This window comes from Giraffa tippelskirchi, chromosome 8, assembly GCF_054371585.1.
Source record: "Giraffa tippelskirchi isolate mGirTip1 chromosome 8, T2T-mGirTip1v1.2.pri, whole genome shotgun sequence".
Lineage (NCBI taxonomy): Eukaryota > Metazoa > Chordata > Mammalia > Artiodactyla > Giraffidae > Giraffa > Giraffa tippelskirchi.
In genome coordinates this window covers 36314343-36339396 of record NC_137282.1, presented here as the reverse complement: position 1 = coordinate 36339396, position 25054 = coordinate 36314343, and the positions used below count along the sequence as shown (strand labels likewise).

Genomic DNA, 25054 nt, shown 5'->3' with positions numbered 1-25054 from the left:
TTTTCAAATTATACTCTATGAAAAAAATTTATCTCCTCATTTGTATTATAAACTCCATAAAGGAAAATAACTTTTTTCTCATCTTTTTTCTTCCCATTCATTCCTTACAACAGTGTTTTTAACAATAGGTGCTCAAAATGTATGTATTTGACTTATTGGTTGATAGCTGGCTGGTTAGAGGAACTTGTGAATAATCAAGCAATCAGTATGAGAACTGTCATTAAATGTTCAAAGTTTTTACACATGTAAGACATTATTATTAAGGGTAATAATGTTAGTGTTACATATGCCCATAGTTTATATTTTATGGGAATAGTATTCATTCAGCAAATATGTGTTGAACAGTAAATACCATGTGTATTTGTATGTTACTAAGAAATTTGAATTTTATCCTAAAATAAAAGGAAAGTCGTCAAAGGGTTTTAAGTAAGGGAGTTGTCCAAAAGATTTGAAATGAAATAAGATATAAAGGGGTTTCTAAATCATTAACAGAAGAATAAACATTTCTAAAGAAAAATGGACTAAAGACGTGAAAGAGCAATTAAATAAAGGAAAGTGAAAGTGTGAAAGTAGTGTCCAACTCTTTGGAGTTCCCATGATCTACACAGTCCATGGAATTCTCCAGGCCAGAATACTGGAGTGGGTAGCCTTTCTCTTCTCCAGGGGATCTTCCCAACCCAGGGATCGAAGCTGGGTCTCCCACATTGCAGGCAGATTCTTTACCAGCTGAGCCACAAGGGAAGCTCAAGAATACTGGAGTTGGTAGTCTATCCCTTCTCCAGTGGATCTTCCCAACCCAGGAATCAAACCGGGGTCTCCTGCATTGCAGGTGGATTCTTCACCAACTGAGCTATCAGGGAAGCCCAGTTTATAAAGGAAGAAACATGAAAAAAATCAAATGAGGAATTCCATTTCTAATAAACTGAAATGAGCTCCTAACAGATGATCGTTTCCACTGATAACAAGTCAAAGTCTGGAGGAAAAAAACAACCTACCCGAAGGACATGACAGTTACAGTAAAGACAGACATGTTTTGGAGAAGTCAAACTTGGAAAAATGGACCAGAATGGAATGAGTTCTCTGATTGCAACGTGGCATGAAACAGTTAAAGCTCCCAAAATAAATACATAAAAATAATCTGCCACCTTGCTAAACTTAGGACAGACACAAGGACAGAATCAAAGTTACTTATAGCTGGGGACTTCCCTAGGGGTTCAGTGGTTAAGACTTCACTCTTCCAATGCAGGGGGCGTGGGTTCAGTGTCTGGTTGAGGAAATAAGATCCTGCATGCAGTGTGGCCAAAAAAAATAAGAAAATAAAAGAGCATTCTGGAGGCCTGAAAGAGGGGCAGGTATTCCCATGCAAGGATACAAGCCCAATACAGGCTGTGTGGGCTTTTTATCTCTTGATAAAGAAGTGTTCCCAGCCTGAACTTGCCTTCTGTTGCTAAGTAGAGGTCAAAAGACTGCACACACAAGACTGCCATTACCAGCAAAATAATAGAAAATGTTATTAACAACTGTCTGCCTAAACATTCAACTGCTTACATAAAATAGGAATATTATTAATCAAAAGATGGCTTTGAAAGGGCATCTTTTCACTCCAAAGTACAGGATGAGCTCCAAATACTCAAAAAAAGGTTTAGTTGGCTCTTCATTTTTAGTTTCTAAAGGTAGAAAATAAGTTTGTTGATTTGATATCTTTCTTCTTTCTAAATATAAGGCATTTGAAACTATAATTTTTTTCTTCTAAGCATTGGTTTAGCTGCATCCCATAAGTTTTGTGTTTTGTGGTTTTTTTTTTACATTTTCATTCACCTTGAAATATTTTCTACTTTTTCTTACGATTTTTTTCTTTGGCTCATTATTTATTTGGGGGTGTGTGGTTTAATTTTAACACATTTGTGACTTTCCTAAGTGTGCTTCTCTTATTCCCTTGTGGTTGGAGAGCATATTTTCTATGATTTCAACTCTTTATATTGAGGATGTTTTCTGCCTAACATATGGCCAATCCTAGAGAATGCTTCATGTGAACTCGAGAGAATGTGTTTTGCTGTTGTTGGATGGGCTGGGCCATAGATGAGGTCTCATGGGGTTAACTCTTTACAAAAATGTTCTTTTGTCTCTAGTAGCTGGTTTGTCTTAAAGTCTGTCTTGTCTGCTTCTAGTATAGCTCTTACAGCTCTCTCTTGGTTACTGTGCCCATGGTGTATCCTCACCCCGTTCCTTTCTGTGGTCCATGAAAATCACACCCATCTCTCTGCCTAATATCCTAAGGGCAGCTACTCTGCGCTGTTCTGGTCTTGTCCTACCATCAGAGGCGGCCCCAGCCACAGCTCTTTTCAGACGTGAGCGCTACAGGGTGACATGTCTAGTTCTCCAGGTAGCCTTCCTTGAATTCAGTCTCTTAAGCATTGATGTGGACGTGATATTTTCCTCACCTCTCCCTGTGAGAGGCTGAGTGAAGGCACAGTCACGGCACCACAGAGAAGCCTGCCCCTGCCCTCTCTAGTTTTCTTTTATACCCTCAAGTAGGTACAGGGCTAAGGGTTTCCGAACACGTTTTGAGGTCAGCCTCTTTACTCTCCTTACCTTTGCGGTCTAGCACCTCAGTCAGAAATGCGGAAGTTGATGATACTTAGTGTTTTGTCCTCTGCCTTTTGGGAATTCGGGCCAAACTGATCCGTCTTGCTCTGTAGGCACTGTCGTTTCCTTCCAGTTATTGTGAGAGGGCTTTGAAGTGGACCCCAGAACCAGGAAAGGGTAATAGCCATCTAGCATAAGGCTGACAAAAGCTACAGCTTCAGAATTGACGGAGTTCAATCCTCGCTAACCAGGAGCACTGTGTAGACCAACTCAAGTGGAGAAACTGTAGGAGCGACCCAGCCTCAGGGTCTCTCTTCCTTGTCACTTCTCTCTGCCCCATCCATCACCTAGAACCTTCCTCTTCAGAAGATTCAGTGGAAAGCAGTAATCAGAGCTCTCCATAATTTACTGAGGAATCAACAGACACTTATCTGAGGCTTGACATCTGAAAGGACTGACTTTTCAAGTAACAAGAAGTTAGTGTGAGCTGAGACTATATTATTCTGTAGGAAGGACCGGGTGTCTCAGGGGAAAAGAGATAACTGAATCAGTCAGTTCAGTTTAGTCGCTCAGTCGTGTCCGACCCTTTGCGACCCCATGTATTGCAGCACGCCAGGCCTCTCTGTCCATCACCAACTCCCGGAGTCTACCCAAACCCATGTCCATCGAGTCAGTGATGCCATCCAACCATCTCATCCTCTGTCGTCCCCTTCTCCTCCCGCCCCCAATCCTACCCAGCATTAGGGTCTTTTCCAATGAGTCAACCCTTCGCATGAGGTGGCCAAAGTATTGGAGTTTCAGCTTCAACATCAGACCTTCCAATGAACACCCAGGATTGATCTCTTTTAGGATGGACTGGTTGGATCTCCTTGCAGTCCAAGGGACTCTCAAGAGTCTTCTCCAACACCACAGTTCAAAAACATCAATTCTGCGGCGCTCAGCTTTCTTCACCATCCAACTCTCACATCCACACATGACCACTGGAAAAACCATAGCCTTGACTAGACGGACTTTTGTTGGCAAAGTAATGTCTCTGCTTTTAAATATGCTATCTAGGTTGGCCATAACCTTCCTTCCAAGAAGTAAGCGTCTTTTAATTTCATGGCTGCAATTACCATCAGCAGTGATTCTGGAGCCCCAAAAAATAAAGTCTGACACTGTTTCCCCATCTATTTCCCATGATAACTGAATAGAGAAGTTTTAAAAGGAGCAAAGTACGGAAGAGAGGAGAGAGCAAGAGGAAGAAGGGAAATTTGTGAATGGTTGAGCGTTTATGAGAGATGCCCGCTGAGACCATAAGCCGTCTGACTCTGGATGCTATTTAAGGTAATGATTAAGGTGATAGCAGGGCACAGCCACTGGCCCACCACTCCGTAGGACTCTGAGACATGTACATGAATTCTGTAAAAGAGCATCAGTTCGGATCCAGAATACTTTCAGTTTTTGGAGTCAAGCAGTATGGGATGTGGGATGAATAAGGAGTACCCTGGCTTTGTGACGTTCTGTCATCAGCTGCACGCTCACTGTGGAGATCCGGGGAGAAGGACCATCCTCTGGCAGATGGTGACTCACCCAGATTTTTAGGACCAGATCCTCCACTTGCCACTTCCCTGAATTGTTTCCTGTGAAAATGAAGGCAGCACTGTGGAGCCCCACAGGCATTCTGTCTTAGCTCTCTTCTGGAGAACAACTGATCAAATGTAAATGGTCAGGCTCTGTTGTCTGACCTATTTACATTCATGTCAAACATGAAATGGTTCCCACGCCAGAAGCTTGAAGAAATAATTTAATTTGGACAGCTGGTGATAAAGTGTTGGAAGAACTGAACTTGTAGAATGGGAGCAGTGAGGCAACCCCTAATGTTAGCCACAGCTGAAATGCCCCTCTGCCGGATGGCTGGAGGAAAAACAAGAGGCTCTGGCCTGAGCCCAGGAGCAAGGACTAGACGGTGGGGGCTGGGCCTGAAGTAGGACTTCTGGTGAGGGAGGCAAGGATGCAGAAGCTGAAGCCAAGCGAGATAGCGAGGGAGGGAAACCCTGAGTTCTCCTGTTCTTTTATCCACCTTTCATCTGCCAAGCACTTGCAATTGACTGGTACCAGCCAGAAAAACCAGAAAGCTTAGAGAATGTACTCTGCAGACAATATGCCAGTTATACAGAGCAAAGTATGAGAAAGACAGGTGTGGATCTGAACACAGAAAGACCAATGAGGCCATGGTCCTCTCAAATGTGGAGCAACATATTCACATATTAAAACTGAGTGGGCAAGTTTGAGTAGGGCCAATCATTTTGACCTTTATTTTGTGAACTGAAGATTTTTTCATAAGACAAAGATAGAGTCAACCATTTATGCATATCCCATGTTGAATATTTTAAATTATTCTGTAGCATTTCATCCATTGGCAGGAAGAGAAGGGCTTCCTTGGTGCCTCAGAAGGGAAAGAATCTGCCTGCAATACTGGAGACCTGGGTTCGATTCCTGGGTTGGGACGATCCCCTGGAGGAGGGCGTGGCAACCCACTCCAGTATTCTTGCCTGGAGAATTCCATGGTCAGAGGAGCCTAGCAGGCTACAGTCCATGGGATTGCAAGAGAATAGAAACATCAAGTTGGTGTCCTGGACCTTAACTGAGCAGATGTGAGATGTTTTTAAAAAATACACATCAGACACTCTCTAACACCTGTTGTCTTGTGTCTTCTTGATTATAGCCATGCTAAGTGGTGTGAGGTGTGGTTCTGAGTTGCATTTCCCTGAGGAGTAGTGATGTTAATCATCTTTTCAAGTACCTGTTGGCCGTTTTAATGCCATGTAGATGGACCTTGAACACATTATGCTAAGTGAGATCATCAAAAAAAGACAAGTACTGAACGATACCTATTATATGTGGACTCTAAAAAAGCCAAACTTGTAAAACACAGAGTAAAATGGTAGTTATCAGGAGATGGGAGGTGGAGGGCTGAAGTCAATGTTGTTTAAGGGCACCAACCTGCAACAGGTAGTAAATAAGCCATAGAGATCTAATGCACAGTATAATGAATACAGATGACAATTTTGCTGAGAGACTAAAACTTAATTATCTGAACAGTACAAAGAAAGGATAAGTATATCCTGTGATAGAGGTGCTCAACATCACTACAACAGAATCATAATATAGAAATTTATCAAATTAGTATGTATGTCTTAAATTTACATAGTTTTATGTCAAAGATAGTCAATAAAAATACACCATAAGTATTAGAGTAAGTGAGTGACAATACATTGGTACAAAAAGAAATGATGTGGAAAAAAGTAATTTGTTACAGAATTATAACTCCATTACCAGTGATATGGGTGCCATGTCCATTTATTTTGTGTTAGAGTTAGTCCATAAGGATGAATACACAGAACATGGTGGTGGTCTGCACACCCTTTACTTCCCCCTTTCCTGCCTTCTCTTTCCCTGGCAACCTTTTTAGAGATTATCTTCAAAAAGAAGCAAAGGAACAAAACAAAGGGAGAAGGAAATGAGAATGATCCTGAATTCACACTCATTGTGTGACTAGGTTAGGCTACATAACTCGTCTCCACCTTCCTGGAACATCCAGTCCCATTTCAGAAGAGAGCTGGTGTGGCTTACAGGACCCTCCGCCGGCAACAGAAAAAGTTCACTTTGCAGTTTCCGACAATCTTCTCGTCCTCAGTGCACATCTTCCTGCATTTGCCCCGACCAAGCCAGCACGACTCACAGGGAGACATGTCACCTGCAAGAGAGAGCTGCTGACTTGGCCTCCTACAGGCTCTCTAGGAACGGGGGAAGGCCCCAGGCCAGAGAAGAAGGGAGGGTTTGTGTTTATGACTATAAAGAGTGTTTGCAAGAAACAGCCTGGACTTCTCCAAAGACCTCCACTTTTTTCAGAAGAGAGTTGGGGAGTTTAATGTTTAAGCAAGAGGAAGATGCAGTCCCTGTCTCCATGTGTTTAACAACTGCATGGGTCAAAAGTATAAACACAGATGGACAGTGTCATGTATGGTACAGAACTACACAAAAATACATACCTGATGCTGCTGCAAAAGTTACAAAATGAAAATGGGAGAGAGAGCTTGTGGTTTTGAAAGAGCTTTGAGGGTAGAGTTTCAAGACTTAGGTTCAGTTTTGTTTAGCCCAGGTAATTGCCATGTGTCCTCACGAAACTGCTTAGTCTCGTCTTCTGTAAAAGTGGTGGTTATGATAGTATCTGCCTCAAAGGGATGTTTTGAAGATCAAATGACATAATGCACATAAAGTTGTTAAGAGTTTGCCTGGTACCTAGTAAGCACTCAGTGATAGAGGCAACCTTAGTCGCTCTCCCACTCTGAAATTCTGTCTGAACACTTTTACATGTTGTTTAGAATTACTCAGGAATATTTCTTTCAGTTCTGTTTATAATATGCTTTTTTCCTCTACTGGGTGAGTTTACAAAAAAGATCACTGGGGTATTCATTATGAACAGGTCATCTGCAGTCATGATGGATTTTCACTGAACCACCCTGACTCCCTTCTTAGACCACTGGTATACATTCGGGACACAGTTTACTGGATTTAGGAGCAGAGGCTGTTAAGAGTTGGGTAGGTGTGTTCTCAGAGCAGTGTTAATTGGCTGGTACAAGCTTGGTCCTGTGACCTTGGTTTAGTTAGTACCATGATCTCCTGAGAACAGCCATGAAATCCAAAGCTCCATGACCGAGATGACAAACCAGTAACAAAGAGGTTTCTCTGTGAAATGGAAAAAACCAGATATGATGCTTGGAACAAGAGGAAGAACAGGTGAAGTTGGTCTGGATATCAGTTGGTCTGGGATATCAGGCAGTTCTATTTCCAGCTTCCTTGTCCCTGGAAGTTCGAGATACCTGACAGGGCCAAAGTTCCTAAAAGTAAAAAAGGGATTTATCTTACCTGTTGAAAGTAGCTGGGAGTACTGGAGTCCTGCTCGGCACCCTAAATTCAAAACAAAGCACATTTTGAATATGAAAACCAAGGCAGGGAAATAACACTGGGAAAACTCTCACACGACAGTGTTGTGTGAGAGTTTTCCCAGCTCGCAGAGGTTCAATCTTTACTCTATTTTTGAAGGCTGGAACTCCTGATATCCAATACGTTTCCTTTTTTTTTTTAAGGAATCATAGTTTGCTTTTAGAAAATGCTACTGCCGGTTCAGGAATTGCCATGAGATGTGCAGTGGGGGAGCTGACTGTCTCTCCTCTTCGGGGTGCTACATAGAAGGGTCATCAAGCTTTATGATCTGCCCCATCACAATCCCATCTATTCTCCTTTACCTGACGGAAATTGAGCCAACAGCAAGAAAAAGGCCAAGACAAAATAAAACATCTTCCTGCTCAGTGCCATCTCTGCGGGAAGACTCTTCAGAAGGGAGATTTGGGATTCCTTTGAGAGGATGAGAGCCTCCCTTATATTTGAAAGTAATGCAATGTGCTCTTGGTCAGTGAAGTGAATCCATAAAGAAAGCACACTTACATGCTCCGTTTCCCAGGATCAAGGACCGGGGTGATGCCCTTGGCCTCCACAGGTCTTGTGTTGGGGGAATGCCTATTGGGCTGGTAGAAAGGACCGTGGTTCACTTGTCAAAACAGAGAAAGTCACAGTAGGACATGGCTACATGGGAAACGGCAGGATTCCAGTTTCTCTGATGTTTTCTCCCGATGGGGACTGGGTTGGGGGTTTGGAGAAGGAGAGCATGGGGTGGTGTGTCCTTCCCAACCTGTTCATCACATCAGGGTTACGTAATGCCAATGTGACGGACCCCGCCTGAGACTGACCTTGACCACTTGATGGGCTGTGCCTGCCAGGCTCCCCCAGTCTTACGTGATTGTTCTCCTTCCACAGTCTGTTCTTTGGAAGCAACTCACTTTCCTTTAAACGGAAGTAATTAAGCTCTAGCTCCTGGATCGGGAGTATCTACAAGTACCGATTCGAATTCTTCTGCTCAGAAATGTGTCTGCTTTCTCGAATGTCTTTATATGTTCAGTCACTTATTGATGTCAGCAGAACACGAGGAAGTGAACTGGTGAGCTTATCCAGATCACGTATGAAAACCACCTTCCCATAACATAGCTTTTGAGGGGTTTGTGGTTGGCTTGTTGTTGTTGATTTCATTAATTCTTATGGGAGTATAGTTGCTTTACAATGTTGTGTTAGTTTCTGCGGTGCAGCAAAGTGAATCAGTCATATGTATACATATATCCCCTCTCTGGGGGAGGTTTATGGTTGTTTCAACAAATACTTCTAAGGTATCTTGACATTAGCAGTCATCATAGCAGTGGGGCGATGCGGATGGATGCATATCCCCCTAATTCCACATTTTCCTAAAGAGAGGCATCGCGCTCCCTCTCTCCCAAGGGGGAGGGCTAAAGTGGACAGTTCAGGTCTTTCTCTCCACCCAAGTGTCCATGGGCCACCTTGAGAGGAGCACAGGCACATCTTTGCTTCTGCCACGCCTCACCGATCAAGAGGTTGTCGGGCTGGAGAAATTTATAAATGTGGGTGCTGGCTGCTCCTTCCTCCTGGTCACTGTGCTGATCTCTCGAGACCTGCAAGTCATGAGGACATCCCTCTTTCTCTTTGCTGTCTTCTTCTTTCTGGCCCCAGGTAAAACGAGCACTTTGGCAGGGAAGGTTATCGGAGGTGGAGGCCTGGAGAGAGGATCTGTCTCAGTGAGCAGCGGGCACAGTCAGCTCTAGAATGCTGTGACCCCCTCGGCCCAGGAGCCCTGCAGAGGGGACCAGAGGCTCCTTTCCTCTAATGCCTCTGCTGCAAATCCTTTGCATTTGTTGTTGTCTAGGATGGGCTGTCACAGGTTTGAAGACATCACGATATGCCGGAAAAGATACCTTTTGGTCCTCAGTCTTATGCTCACAAACTTGGAAAAAAAATTAAAAGCAAGGTTAGCCGTCGATGGATCTCTTAAAAAATAGTTGTGATAGAGATTAAGACCGGGAGGGAAGAGAGATAGAGGAAGGAACAAATGGATGAGAAAAGGGGGTGGGGCTTGGAGACGCTGTGTATCACACTGGTCATGGTGTTATCACTTAAAACAGGAAAGCTTAAACTGCCGTTCCTTAATCACAGGCTGTAGTGCTGGATGCTGAGACAAAGCCATCATGTAATGAAATGCATTTCTGTCTCCAGCGCCAGAGCCTTTAAGGGAGACTCTGTCTTACCTCTAATTTAGTGATATTCAGAGCAACCCTCTTTGGCTTGGAAGGCCAAGCCAAATACATGTTACATGTTACATACATGTTACATAATTCAATACATGAATACATGTTACATGTATTTCACAGCTGTAGAAGTTAAACTTTAAACAGGCTGAACAGCTCCTTAAAGTCCCGCAGAGAAGCAGGAGGGAAGCCAGGATGTGAAGCTGGGTCTGTCTCGCCCCAGTGAGGGGAAAGGTCTTTTCCCAATCAGAACCCCTGGCATCAACCCCAGGACCTCCAAGGGCTCCATTTGGATCCCACCCAAAATTATAGTCCAAGGCTAGGCTCGTCCCACATCCCAGAGAGCTGAACGAAGGGCTTTCTAGAACCGACAGTGAGTCTGAGTTTGTGCCAAATACCAGTGATACCCCTGACATGATGCTCAGAAGTCCCATGGCAGCTGTGCATGTCTCTGGTCTGCTCTGCGGTCACCCTGTTTGAGCGGATTCTGGGACAAGTTCACGTGGGGATCTAGCACCTAAACTGTTCCTTCCACTGGCTTTGGTGGACATGTTGGAAACTGACCAAGGCACCCTTTCTAGATCACTCATGCTTAGTGAACACAAGATGATATACTATAAAGTTGTCTAACATAACTAAATGAAACTTACCTATCAATGAGCCATGCATGCACACACAGGCAGGCACAGGGTTATGTCACCCTCTAGATGGTGTCTGTGATGATCCAGAAGAAGCCCTGTAGGCACAAGGGTGCGTGCTCATTCCGGAGGCTTTCTCTTTCTGGGCCATCACTGTGAACTGGACCTAAAACAAGGACTCTTGTCAGAGTGAGGTCCAGCGCCCCTGGCCTGAGCGCCCCTGCCTCTACTGTGAGGACGGCAGAGGGAGTGTAGTTTCCTGGGGTGGGAGCCAGCGTTCACTGAGCTTTGAAATACTGGGGTATTTAAACTTATAAACTTACATGCTGATGCTCATATGATTAGCACACATGCTGACACTAATCCATCTGGTTTTAATTTTACAGGTATGTGAATTAGGTGCCTTTATAAATTGACATGAATTGCAATTTGTGTACATCTGACACTTTCATTACATACACCCAAATTGTGCAACTCTAAAATGTTGATACTGCTAAGATGCACTGCCTGGGGAATTCCCTGGCAGGCCAGTGGTTAAGACTTTGTGCTTCCACTGCAAGGTCATGGGTTTGATCCCTGGTTGGGGAACTAAGATTTCACACGGAATGGCATGGCCAAAAAAATAAAAAATAAGCAAAACAAAATGTTAAAAAAAAGAAAAGATGCACTGCCTGTCTTTAAGTTGAGACTGGCTACTCCAATGATTGCTTTGTACTGAGTACTAAGGCCAGAACTGGCCTCCAGTGCAGAGCAGCAGAAGGAAAGTCTGGGAGAACCACTCCTAGCACAGTCCACCTTCCTGGTCTTGAACACTTTTGATGGAACGTGGGGAGAAAATGAGACTGAGCCTCTTAAAGCAGTCTCCCAACTTCTATCCTCTACAGTAAACGTTTTGCTTTCTATGCATTTACTCCTTTTCACTCCAATCCTGGGACATCTCCCCAGCCTCAGGTCTTGTTCCACCTTCACCAGATAGCACTTGGCGAGTGTGTTGGGGAAGCTTACCAACACAGGTGTTTATAAGAACAAGTTGATGATGTCCCAACAGATTTTGATAAAAGAACATTAGCTTCTATTTCCCAAAGCTTCCCCCTCTCCCAACCCAACCTAATCTGACATGCTAGAAGACAGACCTGTCCTTCCTGGCCTTTCATCCTGTGTGACAAAACAACAGGAAAGTCAAATGGGAAACACTCCCCCACTGCCATCTCACTTACTGAGCTGAGGCACTGTAACAACTCATAAAGAAACGCTCACTGGTTAATTAAATGACTGTACCTGGTAACTAGGCATCTGTGAGAGAAGAATTAATCCAGGTGGCTCTTTCCCTCCTTGTGTAGCCAGGAGTGGATTTTTTGACGAGAAGTGCTACAGGCTTAAAGGGAAATGCGTGGACTCTTGTCAGATAAATGAAGAACTTCTAGGTCTCTGCCAGAAGTCTCTGAAATGCTGTGTGGCACTCCAACCGTGTGGGATAAATAAGGAAGGCAGTTAGGATCCCAGAGCAACACGGATGACCCAGCTCCATCTTGCTTTTAATCTGGCCTTCAGTAAGAAGACACTTTAATAAAAATAAATGACTGTCTTTGATCCCTTTGTCAAGTGCTTCACTTAGAAGGGGAATATGAGTAGCTAACCTTGATGGTCCCCGACTCTTGGCTTAATTTTCTGTAGTTTTTTGATAAGGGGCTTGTCCTGATATTTCTTTTTAAAAGGGGACTAGAAGTTATTGTAATTAACAAACCTCTAGTTCTCTCTCAGGCCGTCGTCAACCTCTACCAACCTCCTGAGATAGACAGATGACAGATAGATGATGGGTAGTTAGAGAAATGAACACATATCTACATGGATAATTATATTAATGATATATGAATAGACAATCAATTTATCAAGGACTATCCTGTGTTACACACCTGTCTAAATTTATCATCTTGACTCCTTGCCTTTAATTGTAATTGGAGACCGTTCCTATGGACTTGTTCCTTATCTATAAGTCTGGAATCAGATGCTGATGGACACAGAGATTGTCAATATCTCTATAATTGCTAGTAGCTCCAGTGACCAGGATTCTGGTTCCACGTTGCCTTTCTACTATTTTCCTAGGAACTGGCTAACCGCCAGATCACCTTTGGACTCTAGACTCTCATGTTACCTCGTTCAGTCCTTACCTGAATGAGGTAATATGAAAGCCAAGGACTCAGGACAGGTAAGGACTCCCTGTCATGCTCCCTGGGCTTAAGATCCAACCTGGGTTCCCTGCTGGGTCAGAAATCTTGCCTTACCTCCCTTTTAATTCCTCAAGGCCAATGTGCTTAATCCTATTGGAATCAATGTCCCTTTTAATGACATCCTTCTGTTTTGAGACAATTGTGGAGTCACAGATGACTGTAAACAAATAACACAGGAACATCTTCAGCAGGTAGGGCTACACAAAAAGTTCTTAGACTTGCTAACAAACCAAGATCCATAAAAAGAAAATACGTGCAACCTCACAAAATTTGCTCTGCAAAATATCCTGTTAAGAGTTTGAAAAGATGAACCATGGATTGGGGATAAGTGTCTGAAAACCATATATCCAAACAAGTAACTAATATCAAGAATATATCAAGGACTCTCAAAACTCATTAGTAAAAACAAACAAAAAGCAACCCAATTAGAAAGTAAACATGTGACAGATACTTCACTGACAGATGTTAAATATCATTAACATTTAGAGAGTTGTAAATTAAAATCACAATGAACCATCAATATACTCTTACCAGAGTGGCAAAAATAAAAATAAATAATTGGTGACCACTATTTCTAGACAATCCTGGCTAGAATGTGGACAAGCTAGATCACTCTTATGTTGTTGATAGAAATGTGGAATGGTGCAGGCATTCTGGAAAGAGTTTGGTATCCTCTTTAAAAACTTAACACTTCCAGTGCCCAAAGGATGTAGCAGTTGTACCCTAGGACAGTTATCTCAGACTATGAGAACTTGCGTCAGGTTTTATGTTAATCTGACTGGGAGTTGGGCTGAGTTTACCCTTTATTGCAGCTGTAGGTGTCAGAAGCTTCAGCTTCCTCTGACATCCTTGTTTTTGTCTTCCCTGGTATTTTTGGGTTCCCTGGAAACAACTCCTTTTTATTTATGTTTTATTTAACTTTTTATTTTGTACTGCAATATAGCTGATTGGAGGAGGGCATGGCAACCCACTCCAGTAAAAGAGCTTCCCTGGTGGCTCAGTGGTAAAGAATCCGCCTGCAATGTAGGAGGCCTGGGTTGGATCCCTGGGTCAGGAAGATCCCCTGGAGGAGGGCATGGCAACCCACTCCGATATTCTTGCCTGGAGAATCCCATGGACAGAGGAGCCTGACTGGCTACGGTCCATAGGGTGGCAAAGAGTCAGACACGACTGAAGCAACTTAGCACTCATAGCTGATTAACAACGCTGTGATAGTTTCAAGTGAACAGCGAAGGGATTCAGCCAAACCTCTTTGCGACCCCGTGGACTGTAGCCCTCCAGGTTCCTCTGTCCATGGAATATTCCAGGCAAGAATACTGGAATGAGTTGCCATGTCCTCCTCCAAGGGATCTTCCTAACCCAGGAATTGAACCCACATCTCCTGCATTGATAGGCAGATTCTTTACCACTGAGCCACCTGGGAAGCCCATACATGTATCCATTCTTTCCCATCTCCCCTCCCATCCAAGCTGCCACATGACGTTGAGCAGCATTCCCTGTTCTATGCAGGTCCTTTTTTCTTATCCGTTTTAAATGCAGCAGTCTGTGCATGTCAATCGCAAACTTTCCCTGGCAACCATAAGTTCATTCTCTGTGAGTCTGTTTCTCTTTTGTACATAAGTTCATTTGTATCATGTCTTTTTAGATTCTGCATATAAGGGATGTCATATGATGTTTCTACTTCCCTGTCTGACTCACTCCACTCAAACAAGTCCTTTTTAAATAGTTTGTATATGCAGCTGTTGCATCTGTGATCTGTTGTTCCTACACTGGAGCCCCGTGGATATGGGGAAGGAAAGCAGTTTATAATCTTACAATTAAAGCCCAGTCCTCTCCTGCCCTGTGTCTCTGCAGGGCCACCTTCACAAGTATTTCTCAGCCTATCTCCCCCCTCCCCCCCCAACTGAGGTGAGGCAGGAAGGCTGGTGGGACAAGGTTGGGGGGCAAGCCCCTTCTCCAGGATGGGTCATGGCTCTAGTGATGCTCTCCCCGGGGAGTGAGCGCTTGTAGAGAAGTCTCTGGACCTATTTCACACAATTACTCTTCCTTTCTTCCTGCCAGAGTCAGTGGGGGTTTGTTTTTGGTTTTTCCACTGGGATGACTTGGTGGATTTTCTGGAGTTAAAACCCAGCAGGAGGGGGCTGGATCTTGACCTGGGGCATTCAGGACTTTCCACTTCTGCTTATCAGACTCTCCCAGTCAGACCTTGAATTTAGGCTGTCTTTTCCCTGAGGCTCATCATCAACGATCACTAGGCCTAAGCTATTGACTGGAGAAGGAAATGGCAACCCGCTCCAGTATTCTTGCCTAGAGAATCCCGTGGACAGAGGAGCCTGGTGAGCTGCTGTCCATGGGGTCGCACAGAGTCAGAAGCGACTGAAGTGACTTAGCATGCATGCATGCATGCAAGCTGTTGACGGTCAGGCAGAGCCCACGGATTACATCCGTGGACGCTCCATTTTGTCTGCTGCGCTGCAGTCGCAGGCTCTTCCTACTCGCCCCCACCTCGCCTCCACGGAGGTGAGGCCCAAAACAGGGTCCCAGACTCTCCCTGCCCAGACCTGCCCACCCCCCGCCTTTAGCCTCCGCAGGCACATGCTGCGTCAGCGTCTTTCTCTCCTGATCCCTTTCACCTGCTCCTTGGAGGTGCCCGTTGTCCTCATCCCACAGGTTTTCTGTCCCCGAAATATGCTGAGCTCTCTCCCGCCTTCACACCATCCTTCTCTTTCACATTATGTGCTTATCGATCTCTGTATATTTGTTGCAGAGTGGGCCTGGGAATGACAGACTGCGTCCCCATTTGCCTCTGCTATAATGTCAACAAGAAGCCCCAGGCTGCAATTTACCTGGAGCAATTTAATGCCAGTTGAACTGAAACAGAACTGCAGGTCCTTTCATCTGCATCAAAGAATATCTTAGAGATCATCTAGATCCAATTCTTGTTTCAGATGGGGAAACAAGTGGAGGCACAAACAACTCCTCATCGAGGGTCTTTTCCGTACAGTAATTCACCCCCTTCCCATCCTGAGCACTGTCTCCAGGCCACTGTCTCCTAGCACCTGTCTTCATGCTGCGTGAGTGCTCACCAGTAAATGCTGCTTTTTAAAATTCTTTTGGCCATGTTCCACTGCATGTGAGATCTCAGTTCCTGGACCAGGGATCAAACCTGCATCTCCTGCATTGAAAGCATAGAGTTTTAATGACTAGACCACCAAGGAAGTCCCAATAAATGCTGTTTTTGATAAGCATGGGCAGTCTTAAAGCATCGCTCTGCCGTAAACAGAGCTGCTCCTCTCCTGCTCTGTGGTGACGCCTGCAGACTCAATTCTGTCTCTCCAGCGACCAAGGGACCATGAGGATCCTTGTCCTGCTGTTAACCCCTTTTCTTCTGCTCTCCCAAGGTTCTCCAAGTAAAAAGAGACTCTCAGCTAGAAACCCAGGGAACTGCAGAGGACAGGGGGTGAAGAAAAAGCTTGACTAAGAATAAACATCCTGCAGGGGCCGCAACCTTCTTCCATCAGTCTTTACTCTCAGCCCTGATTGAGACCAGGAGTAATATGCAGTGAAAGGCTGGGCTGGTGTACACTTCCTGGCAGTGAGCTTCATGACTCAGAAACGCAGGGACCTTAGATGTCACTGGGGGATTCACTAACCGTCCTGACTGCATTGCAGGACAGTTGCAGTTATTCACTTGGGATTTTGTGGAAAGAGATGCCTCTCCCCTTCCCATCAATGGCCACCATCTGCTCCTAAAAACCTTTGATCTGCACAGAAAGGGACCCCATTCACACTCCTAAAATTTTCATATCAAGTCTGAGGGTTAGGATGAAGAGAAATGCTGTGATTTCGGTAGGCAGAACAGAAATGTATGGATAACACAAATAGCAGGTGCCTCTGGACTCTGCTGAAGAAGTTTCTAAGTTACACTGAGATGTCGGCAATCTCCTGACCGCTGTGGTAATCTGTGTACCCAGAGGCAAACTGTTAGCTTCAGCAGGGACTCTCACTCCTGCTTCCTAAAGGCCGAGCCACATGCTCTACAACACAGTGAGGGCAAGTCAGCTCCTCCGAGCCTCAAGTCCAGCTGTGCTGGGATGACACCGATTGTTTGACTTGGAGAAACTCCCTGATCCTCTCCAAACCACTTGGTGGATTTCCAAGGCTCCAAAGGGTACCCAACCTTGTCCCCATCTAGAGTGAGTTCCTGCAGTAATTCACGTGGGTTATTTCTTTATCCTGGAGGATTCATGTTTAGCTTAACTCTTCCTTCCTTGTTCTTTCTTTCTGTGCTGTTTCCCACGGACATCTCTTTGAAGTCCTGCTATCAGCATATTCTAGGCCTGTCAAAGTATGGTGGTAATTTATTTATCAAAAACCATCTTCCCTTTGACCTGTGATCATAAGATGAAGAACCGGTTGCAACAGAAACCTGGGTCTGGGGTCCCTCCAGGACCAGGGGATGTTCACGTCGAGCTGGTCACCATTGCCTGCGTTTGGCTACTGAGGGCTGGGGCAGGGTGACCACTACAGCCTGAGCCTGAGAAAGGCCCCAGGACGCGGGCAATTCTGGGGGAGAGTGGGGGAGTGGAGTCCAGACTGCCATGACCACCCGTCCACATCTCTGCTGCTCCTCCTCTCGGTGACTCTGGCTCTTCCATACCTGCAGCCCCTTGAAATGCCCATGAAGTGGGAAAGTGGGTACATAGGAGGATGATCAGTTATATAAGAAAGACCTAGTATCACTCGGTCGACTGTGAAATGCTTTCCTCTGGTTCCTGCCGAGGGCAGGAAGCACCTGTCTATAGAGCCGGTTCAAGCAAACTTCTGGAGGGAGGCTCTTTCAGTCCACCATCCACCTTCCCACCACCGTCACCTGTGCTTCCAGGGCTCCCCTGGCTCCGCTGTGAGATGCGACCAGCTTGTCATGTTGAGAGCTAGCTGTTCAGCCTCAGAGCACACACTGAGTGAGGAAACCGCCTCTCCCGCTTCTGCTCTGGTCAAGGGTCACAGGATCAGGATCCCACCTCCTTCTCCCCAATCCTATACTCCTCTACTCACTCCAGTCCAGTCTCTCCAGGCATGTGCCCAGCAGGTCACTATGAAGCACATGTGTGTACCTGTCCTGGGTGTGCAATCGTGAGCATGAACACAATATCTTCCTCCCACTCAGGGTACCTGGAATTCAACTGAGAAGACCGAATTACTTAAAAAACAAACAAACAAACAAAAAAACTACAATTTGGGATACAGGTTATGAAAGAACTAAAAAAAAAAAATTTACATCAGGAAGACAATAGTTCTGGGGCATTGAGCCACACGAAGAGGACCGGGCAGAGTTCCCTGCCATTGACACTGAGGTGGAGAGCGGAAGGTTCAGAGAGGTTGTTCGTGGGAAGAGGAGAAAAGTGTTCCAGGCAGAGGGAAGGGTGCAGGTGGGGGGCCCCTGAGACAGACGGGGGCTGGTGTGCAGGAGCCGGAGGAGTCCAGGGGGCTCTGGCTGTGGGCGAGCGAGGGCCGCTGGGGAGCAGCTGGAGGCGGAAGAGAAGGCCGAGGCTCCGAGCAGCACAGCTCTGTGGGCCAAGCTAACAGGCTTGGCTGGATTTAATAAAAAAAATTAATCGCAAACTTTTGCAGGGATTTTAAAAAAGAAGTTTGACGTGAACCAAGTAACTTAAATAAATAAAGCCATGCTGGAAGCAAATCCGATGGTGGGGTCGATCAGCGAGGAAGGTGGAGGGGTGGGGTCGCCGGGGAGGCCGCCATCTTGTGCCACCACCCCAGTGGCTGCTGCCAGAGCCCTGCCTCTTGGTCCTCGGGTACAGTTAATCACGCCGCCTTATTCTGTTATTTAGTGGGAAGTGACCTTGACGCAGGCAGGATATGCGGCCATGGGACTGCTCGCTGCCGGAGGAACTGTAAGAGACGAGAGTTCAAAATTGGAAAATGCCCCAACACCTATCCGTGCTGCTTGAAAAAGTGGAATGTCACCTCCCTGAATCCTCTGAAGGACAGAAAGCCGAGGGGAGCCTGGCTCTTAGACATGGCCACCAGCCAGACCTCTGAGCCTCCCTTCTCCGGGACTTCCCGCTGGACTGTCCCCGGCGGAACCAGTCGTCTGGTTGAGTGAGGACCGGCCGAGGGCGCTCATGAGTGCAGAGCCGAGGCAGGAGACGCAGTGAGCACGGGGCCTCTGCCTGGCGGAGGGCAGCACCAGGTTACAGCAATGTCTCAGTCCTTAAAGAGATGAACCAGAAACAGGTCCAGTCCGCCACAAGCCTAAGTGAACATCATTTTATTGTTTTGCCTGAATCATACCGATTGATCTTGTAACGTTGAGTTTCTTTTCTGATCAGCAGTTCTGCTCAATAGTTATACGTCTCTTTTGTTAATTAAAATGGAATAAATCAATACCGAGTGCAATTTGTCTGGCATACACTGCAATTCAGAACACAGACCTCCAGGGAGACAAACCAGAGATGCTCTGTGAGAAGGGTTGACCCCAGTGGATGTGTGTGGAGGGTTCCATCCGGCAGATGGCAGCAGAGAGCGACTCTGCCCCTGGCTAGGTGGACGCACCCAGCCTCCTTAGCCTGAAAAGTGAGAGGTGTGATAAAACGCTGGACCTGGCTTTCCTGCCCAAGCTGTACTTCAGTGAGTAGTCCAGCTAATAAGTGAAGGAGGGGTGATAGAGAATGTCACTGTTTTGCAAACACCCAGGGAAACAGTGATCTGCTAACGAATGTCAACAGCCACTTAAAAGGAGAACAACGACCAGTCATTTGGTCTCTCCTAATAGAGGTACTCAATGCCACCTACTGTCTGGTAGGTTGATTGTGCCCTTTCTCCCCAAAAGGAAAAGTGGCCCTTCCTGTTAGTGTCACCCGGTGTCAACACGGGTTCAGTCTTGTTTCTTCCTCGATAAGCTCCCCTTCCTGGGCTGTTTCCAAAAACACTGACGATGTTCTATCACATCGTCGGAAAATACTTTGAAATATATAACTCAGGGAAAATAACTTTTTTTTTAATGTGACCAGAGGTACTCTTACCATACTTGGAAAATTCAGTGCTAACTCCTTAACACAGTTTAAGAGCCAATCAGAGTTCAAATGATGCTGGTCTGCTTCAGTCAGAGTTGTTTTATAGGCAAACGTGCAGAAATAAGTTGCCCATATACTGTAAAACTTGCATCATTTTTGAAGATACATTCTGAGGACAAGATAGCAGTACCATGACAGCTTTATTTATGTCATTTTAACGAACCGGTGATTTTCTGTTAATGCCGTTTATCCTGCCTCTCTCCTCTTCCTCCTCCTCCTCTCTTCCCCTGACATATCTTATTCACCAAACCTACCCAAGGCAGTCAGGCATATAATTTACTTCCTGAGAAAAATGGCTCAATGTTTGTTGCACTAGCGGTGGGAAAATAATGCATCTACCCATGTCCTTTTGTGAGTAGGAAGCTATTGCGGCTGCAGCCCCTCCCAGCTGGCACCCTCCAGCCCGGCTATAAAGGAAGCCCTCCCTGCCACCCACCCACCTCGGCCAGCCCTGGACTTCCCAGCTGCAGCCCCCTTGGTGACATGAAGCAATTCCTCGCTCCATCCACCCTTCTCCTTGCGGCTCTGCTCTTTCCAGGTAAATCAGAAACAGGACCTGGGCCTGAGGGCCAGGGTCTCTCTGCAATGGTCATTTTCAGGGTAGGAGTCCCCTGGGCCTTGAGCAACTCAACTCTGGGAGCCCATCTCCTGGCTGGAGTCTCTGCCTGACTTTGTGAAGAACACTCGTTTTTTTGGGGGGGTGCCCCCCAAAGCTTGTGGGATCTTAGTTCCCAGACCAGGGATCAAACCCATACCCCCTGCATTGGAAGGCAGAGTCTTAACCACTGGACCACCAGGGGAGTCCTGTCAATGACACCCTGAAGGTGCTGGGGGTGCAGCTTCTCAGGAGAGAGGCTCCCAGGGCTGACTGTGCTTTCTCATCCTTTTAACACCTCCTTCCCGTACAGAGAAGGACAGTATGTGTCAGGAAGGACCTTGACATTCAGGGGGTCTCCACGACTACCTTGGTGACAGCCTGGCGGCTGCTCAGCTTGACTTCCATGGGGACTCAGGCTTGGCCACTTCCCATTCAGACATCGCTCATCTCTGTCTCTGCCTCTCACTCACACAGGTCACGTGTGCCCCTCTTCCAGCCCACCCCATCCATCCTCCCCTTTCTGTTTCTGCAGCTTTATTGAGGTATGGTCCTCACACAGGGCGCTGCACCTACTTACTGTGCACAATGTGATGAGTTTGGACATGTGCAAACACCCGTGGCCCTGTCCCCATGGCCAAGGGGACGGACACCTCTGTGCCTCCCAGAGCTTCTGTGTCCCTCTCTGTGCTATTATTTTCCTGTGGTTACAACACTTAACATGAGATCTTCCCAGCTAGCAAATTTGGAAGCGCACGGGCCGTGTTGTCACCTAAGCTGGACAGCAGGCCTGGGACACGTCCGTCCATTGATGGATGATCCCCCGCCCCTCTCACTTCCACTTTTTGCTCGTCTCTTGGACTTTAAGCCCCTCACTCTCCCGAGTCTGTGAACATTCTCTGCTGTGTGTTTACCCTGAAACAGGACTTTCCGGAGTCACACATGCTAACCACCAGGACCCCAAGGGTCCCAGGAAGCAAGAAGAATCCCCGGGACGGGGAACAAACAGGTCTCACCCACTTCACCACCAAGTAAAGCGCTACCTCTTGCCTCGCACGCCCCCCTTCCCGGGTAAGTGACAGAGCCTGGGATGGATCGATCCATGGGCAGGACCTTCAGCGGAAGAATGGATGGGAGGTGACCGTGAGGGCGGGTGGGCTGAGCGGTGCTGGAGAGTCAGGGTCTCAGGACACTCTCCAGGTGTCCTGAGACAATATGTGCATGACCTAGTCTGCTCTGCCTGTGGGGAAGGTTAGGGAGGGGTATGACAGCCCCCCAGGGCAGGACCCCCGAAGGTCTTGTGAAACGTGGGAGCATCAAGCAAAGAGAGTGCAAAGAGAGTGTGACACAGCTGGCTTGGAGACTGACTGTGATGCTCTCAGAGTGGTCCACGGACTGTGATCTGCCTGCTGGAGGTTCTGGACCACATGACTTCTGTGTCCCCAGTGTGCTTTCCCTGTGTCTCCAAAGTCACGTGCAAACTAGTGGAGAATGTAAACCTGAGCAGAGAATTCAAGATCAGCTGCCACGTTCACTGTGTAAAGCCCAACATGCAGAGCAGGACTTAGCGTGTTAAAGGTTCTCAGTAATGATGTCTTGAGTCAATACTCAGGTGAACTGGTTTTGCTTCATGAAAAAAAATGCTCAGTGGACTTATTTATTGTTATAAACTTGTCTTTATTGTACAGGAGATTCATAACACTGGATCATTTTGCCTTATAAGTTACGGAAGCAATCCAGAAGACTAAGACGTTATCACAAACAATAATGATAATATTTATATTCTGCTCACTTTATGTGGGTCTGTTCCAACTGCTTCCCATAATTTCATTTCATTTTCACAATAGGCTTAGGAGATAAGCCCTATTGTTGTCCCCACTTTGCAGATGAGTAAACTGAGAAGAACAAGTGGACTGTGGGGATGACAGCGTTGTTAGCAGCTGGGCCAGTCAAATGGTCTCCAGATACTCTACCATCTTTCCTCTGGTTGCTCCTACTGATTGGTTAGAAGATTCCAGGGCCAGAGGCTTCTAGGACCAAAGTATGTCCCACCCGTTTTAATGAATAGGATAATGATTTGTGTATAATAAACACCTGCAATGTGCTGGGTGCTTTGCTAGAACTCACACACACTTAGGAGATAGGCTCTATCACCTCCTTTTGAAGGTCAGGCAACTCTCAGCTCCTTGAAGAGTTGCTTTCTTAAATCACGGCCACCTAAGCAGCAGAAAAGTTGTGTGGATTCAGAACTGTCTTCCTCCCGAGCCGGCAATATTATCTTGTCTGTTTCCATTCAGAGCACTAGTTTTCTGAATGTTTTAGAATTCATTTTGGTGACTAGAGATGCAGATTGAATAGGGGTCTGGGCTGGGTGTGGATGCAGTGAGAATGAGCTCCCCTGTTGGGTGACAGCTATGTGCCGCTTCTGCCTCCCACTGGAAGGACCTGGAGAGGACAACCAGGCAGTACACACATCTCCAGAATAACCTGAAAGCAAGCGACCTATGTCGTCCTGAGACTGGAGCACTTGGAGGGATACAGTAGCCCCCCTAAGACAGGATTATTTTGAGTAGATCGGAACACTAGACAAAGCCACAGAGTGACATAGGGGAGTGTTGGATCCCCCAAAGAAAGGGATCCCTAACAATGACTACTGCGCAGCTTTGGCGCAGGGCACCCTCAACGTGACATTTCTCAGCAGCATTGAGACAATTTTGGGCTCATCTGCCATCGAAGCCATGATGCAAACAATCTTTGGAGATGATAAATATGTTTATGACTTCGATTACGGTGATAGTATCAGGGTTTCTTTCTTCCTATTTTTTTGTGGGGTGGGGGCTGGCTGTGTTGCACGGCTTGTAAGATCTTAATTCCCCAACTGGGATCAAACCCAGGGCCTTGGCAATGAAAATACCAAATCCTAACCGCTAGACCACCAGGGAATTCCCTACATTCAGGTTTTTATAGGTTAAAAAAAAAAAAAAAAGACTATTGTTCTGAAAATGAAGTGATAAGAAGATAATTTGACCGATCAATTGATTCATTGATCTAATCAAATAATTGTAAGGCTTATTGATGACAGAAATTAGGACAGGAAGAGGGTAACACCTCTTCAAATCTCAAAGGTCAAATCTCACATCAGCGGCAGTGCCTCTGATAAACAGAGCACCCTGGGCATGGTGTCCATCAGAAACCTTCCCCACTTACTGCTAAGTCTCTGATATTGTGCCTCTGCTTTCATTGTGTTCATCAACTTTTTCTTTTTTTTTTTAATTTATTTATTTCTTTTGCTGGGTCAGGTCTCAGTCACAGCAGGCAGGAGGCTTAGTTGCTCAGAGGCAGGTGGGATCTTAGTTCCCAGACCAGGGATCGAACCCATGTCCCTGCATTGCCAAGTCGGATTCTTAACCACTGTACCACCAGGGAAGTCTCCCAGCCTTTTCTTTCATCATTGCACCACAATATATTATTTAAGAGAAAAATTTGTTTACCAGTTTCAGTACTTGAAGTACAGAGTGAGATATCAATACAGTTACTCCGGTAACTTGACTCATGTTTGAGGTATCAGATCCAGGCACTCTCTCACAGCAGTGGGGAGAAAACACATCTTTTTAACTCTGTGCAGTTCTCCCCTCTGCCACCCCTGCTTGCTGGGCCTAGGGGTGTCATCTCCCCCACAGGGTGGCTCCACCCACCTTCCTCAGGGGCCCCTGCACTTGGAACACGTCTCATGAGGCCATGGCACTTCACGCTTGGCCTCAACGAGTCCTTCTCTGTCCCCCTGCACAACTTCTAGATTATTTAAAGTACAACATTTGTGTCCTAAAGCATCCCTCACCATTTCTCTTGCCAGTTGCCTCTGAATTGAAAGTTCATTTTTCAGGGAGAGTGAAGGTGACTTTTAAGCCAGAATCAAGAATCTGAGTTTGATGGTAGATCGTATACAAAAGAAATCCATTTCCTATCCCTTGCTGTCCTCCACTCTACACCTTTGGGTTAAGATAACTAGTGTTTGGTTCTTGAGATGGTCTTAAGATGCTAACATTGACTGTTTCTTTATACAGATACAGACTCGGGATACAAAGTTGTCAGGTGCATAAAAGCCGATGGCAAATGTCAAAAATTTTGTAATTACATGGAATTCCAATTAGGCTATTGCTCTAAAAAAAAAGATGCCTGCTGCTTACCTTTGAACTGAGGTGTTGACATGGAAGCCAAAACCGTCCGCTGCCTCCTGGGCCATCCATCCTAATGCAGGTGTTTTGGACAAGAGCTGAAAGGCTGAGCAGAGAGGAACTGTGGCTTTGTCGGTGGCGCCAGTCTAAACTTTCGCTGCAGCAAAGGAAAAGATGAAAACTGCCACACTTGATCTTTTGACGTGATCTTAGAGAAAATAGCTAGCTTGAGATACACAATATTTTCCAAATCAACACAGTTTTTACTGGTAGATGTGGATGTAATAAACTCTCCCAGGAAAACATTCAAATCATTTGTTCTTTTATTTTAAACATATTTTTGAGTACCTCCTTTGGTTCCTAGGCACTGGGAAATGTAATGAATTGGAAATGGGAATTTGTAGGGAGAAAGATATCTCAATAAATAAAAAACAATAAGATGCTACATATTCTAAAATGTGCGTGTATCCAGCATGTGGGGAAGATAAATACAAACAGAATTAAGAAAGGATTCCTGAGAAAATTTGAGCAGGATTTTGGAG

At 45.8% G+C, this 25054-nt stretch overlaps 4 protein-coding genes across 4 annotated transcripts; 3 read left to right on the top strand and 1 right to left on the bottom strand.

Annotated features, from left to right (window-relative positions):
* Positions 1-5912: 5912 nt before the first annotated feature.
* LOC145518855 (beta-defensin 105-like) lies at positions 5913-7947 on the bottom strand. The gene is made up of 3 exons (XM_081523897.1): positions 7878-7947; positions 7498-7539; positions 5913-6325 (listed from the first exon to the last, which is right to left on the bottom strand). Exons 1-3 carry the CDS (start codon positions 7945-7947, stop codon positions 6198-6200), a joined length of 240 nt encoding a protein of 79 aa, XP_081380023.1. The 3' UTR covers positions 5913-6197.
* A 1211-nt stretch (positions 7948-9158) lies between these two features.
* LOC145518949 (beta-defensin 15-like) lies at positions 9159-11912 on the top strand. Its single transcript, XM_081524220.1, has 2 exons — positions 9159-9207; positions 11758-11912. Exons 1-2 carry the CDS (start codon positions 9159-9161, stop codon positions 11910-11912), a joined length of 204 nt encoding a protein of 67 aa, XP_081380346.1.
* A 4085-nt stretch (positions 11913-15997) lies between these two features.
* Positions 15998-18772, top strand: LOC145518948 (beta-defensin 104A-like). Its single transcript, XM_081524219.1, has 2 exons — positions 15998-16055; positions 18498-18772. Exons 1-2 carry the CDS (start codon positions 15998-16000, stop codon positions 18770-18772), a joined length of 333 nt encoding a protein of 110 aa, XP_081380345.1.
* Positions 18773-20107: 1335 nt separating this feature from the next.
* Positions 20108-24817, top strand: LOC145518853 (sperm-associated antigen 11B-like). The gene is made up of 3 exons (XM_081523895.1): positions 20108-20280; positions 21262-21408; positions 24402-24817. Exons 1-3 carry the CDS (start codon positions 20226-20228, stop codon positions 24533-24535), a joined length of 336 nt encoding a protein of 111 aa, XP_081380021.1. The 5' UTR covers positions 20108-20225; the 3' UTR covers positions 24536-24817.
* Positions 24818-25054: the final 237 nt, after the last annotated feature.

Excerpts from the sequence above, each read along its gene's own strand:
- LOC145518853 (XM_081523895.1), top strand. The coding sequence starts at position 20,226 with ATGAAGCAATTCCTCGCTCCATCCACCCTTCTCCTTGCGGCTCTGCTC. Across the intron at positions 20,281-21,261 it reads TGCGGCTCTGCTCTTTCCAG|GACTTTCCGGAGTCACACAT; the intron begins GTAAATCAGAAA and ends ACCCTGAAACAG. Across the intron at positions 21,409-24,401 it reads TCGCACGCCCCCCTTCCCGG|ATACAGACTCGGGATACAAA; the intron begins GTAAGTGACAGA and ends TTCTTTATACAG.
- LOC145518949 (XM_081524220.1), top strand. The coding sequence starts at position 9,159 with ATGAGGACATCCCTCTTTCTCTTTGCTGTCTTCTTCTTTCTGGCCCCA. Across the intron at positions 9,208-11,757 it reads CTTCTTCTTTCTGGCCCCAG|CCAGGAGTGGATTTTTTGAC; the intron begins GTAAAACGAGCA and ends CTCCTTGTGTAG.
- LOC145518948 (XM_081524219.1), top strand. The coding sequence starts at position 15,998 with ATGAGGATCCTTGTCCTGCTGTTAACCCCTTTTCTTCTGCTCTCCCAA. Across the intron at positions 16,056-18,497 it reads GCTCTCCCAAGGTTCTCCAA|TGGGAAGTGACCTTGACGCA; the intron begins GTAAAAAGAGAC and ends TCTGTTATTTAG.
- LOC145518855 (XM_081523897.1), bottom strand. The coding sequence starts at position 7,947 with ATGGCACTGAGCAGGAAGATGTTTTATTTTGTCTTGGCCTTTTTCTTG. Across the intron at positions 7,540-7,877 it reads GTTGGCTCAATTTCCGTCAG|GGTGCCGAGCAGGACTCCAG; the intron begins GTAAAGGAGAAT and ends TTTTGAATTTAG. Across the intron at positions 6,326-7,497 it reads CTCCCAGCTACTTTCAACAG|GTGACATGTCTCCCTGTGAG; the intron begins GTAAGATAAATC and ends TCTCTCTTGCAG.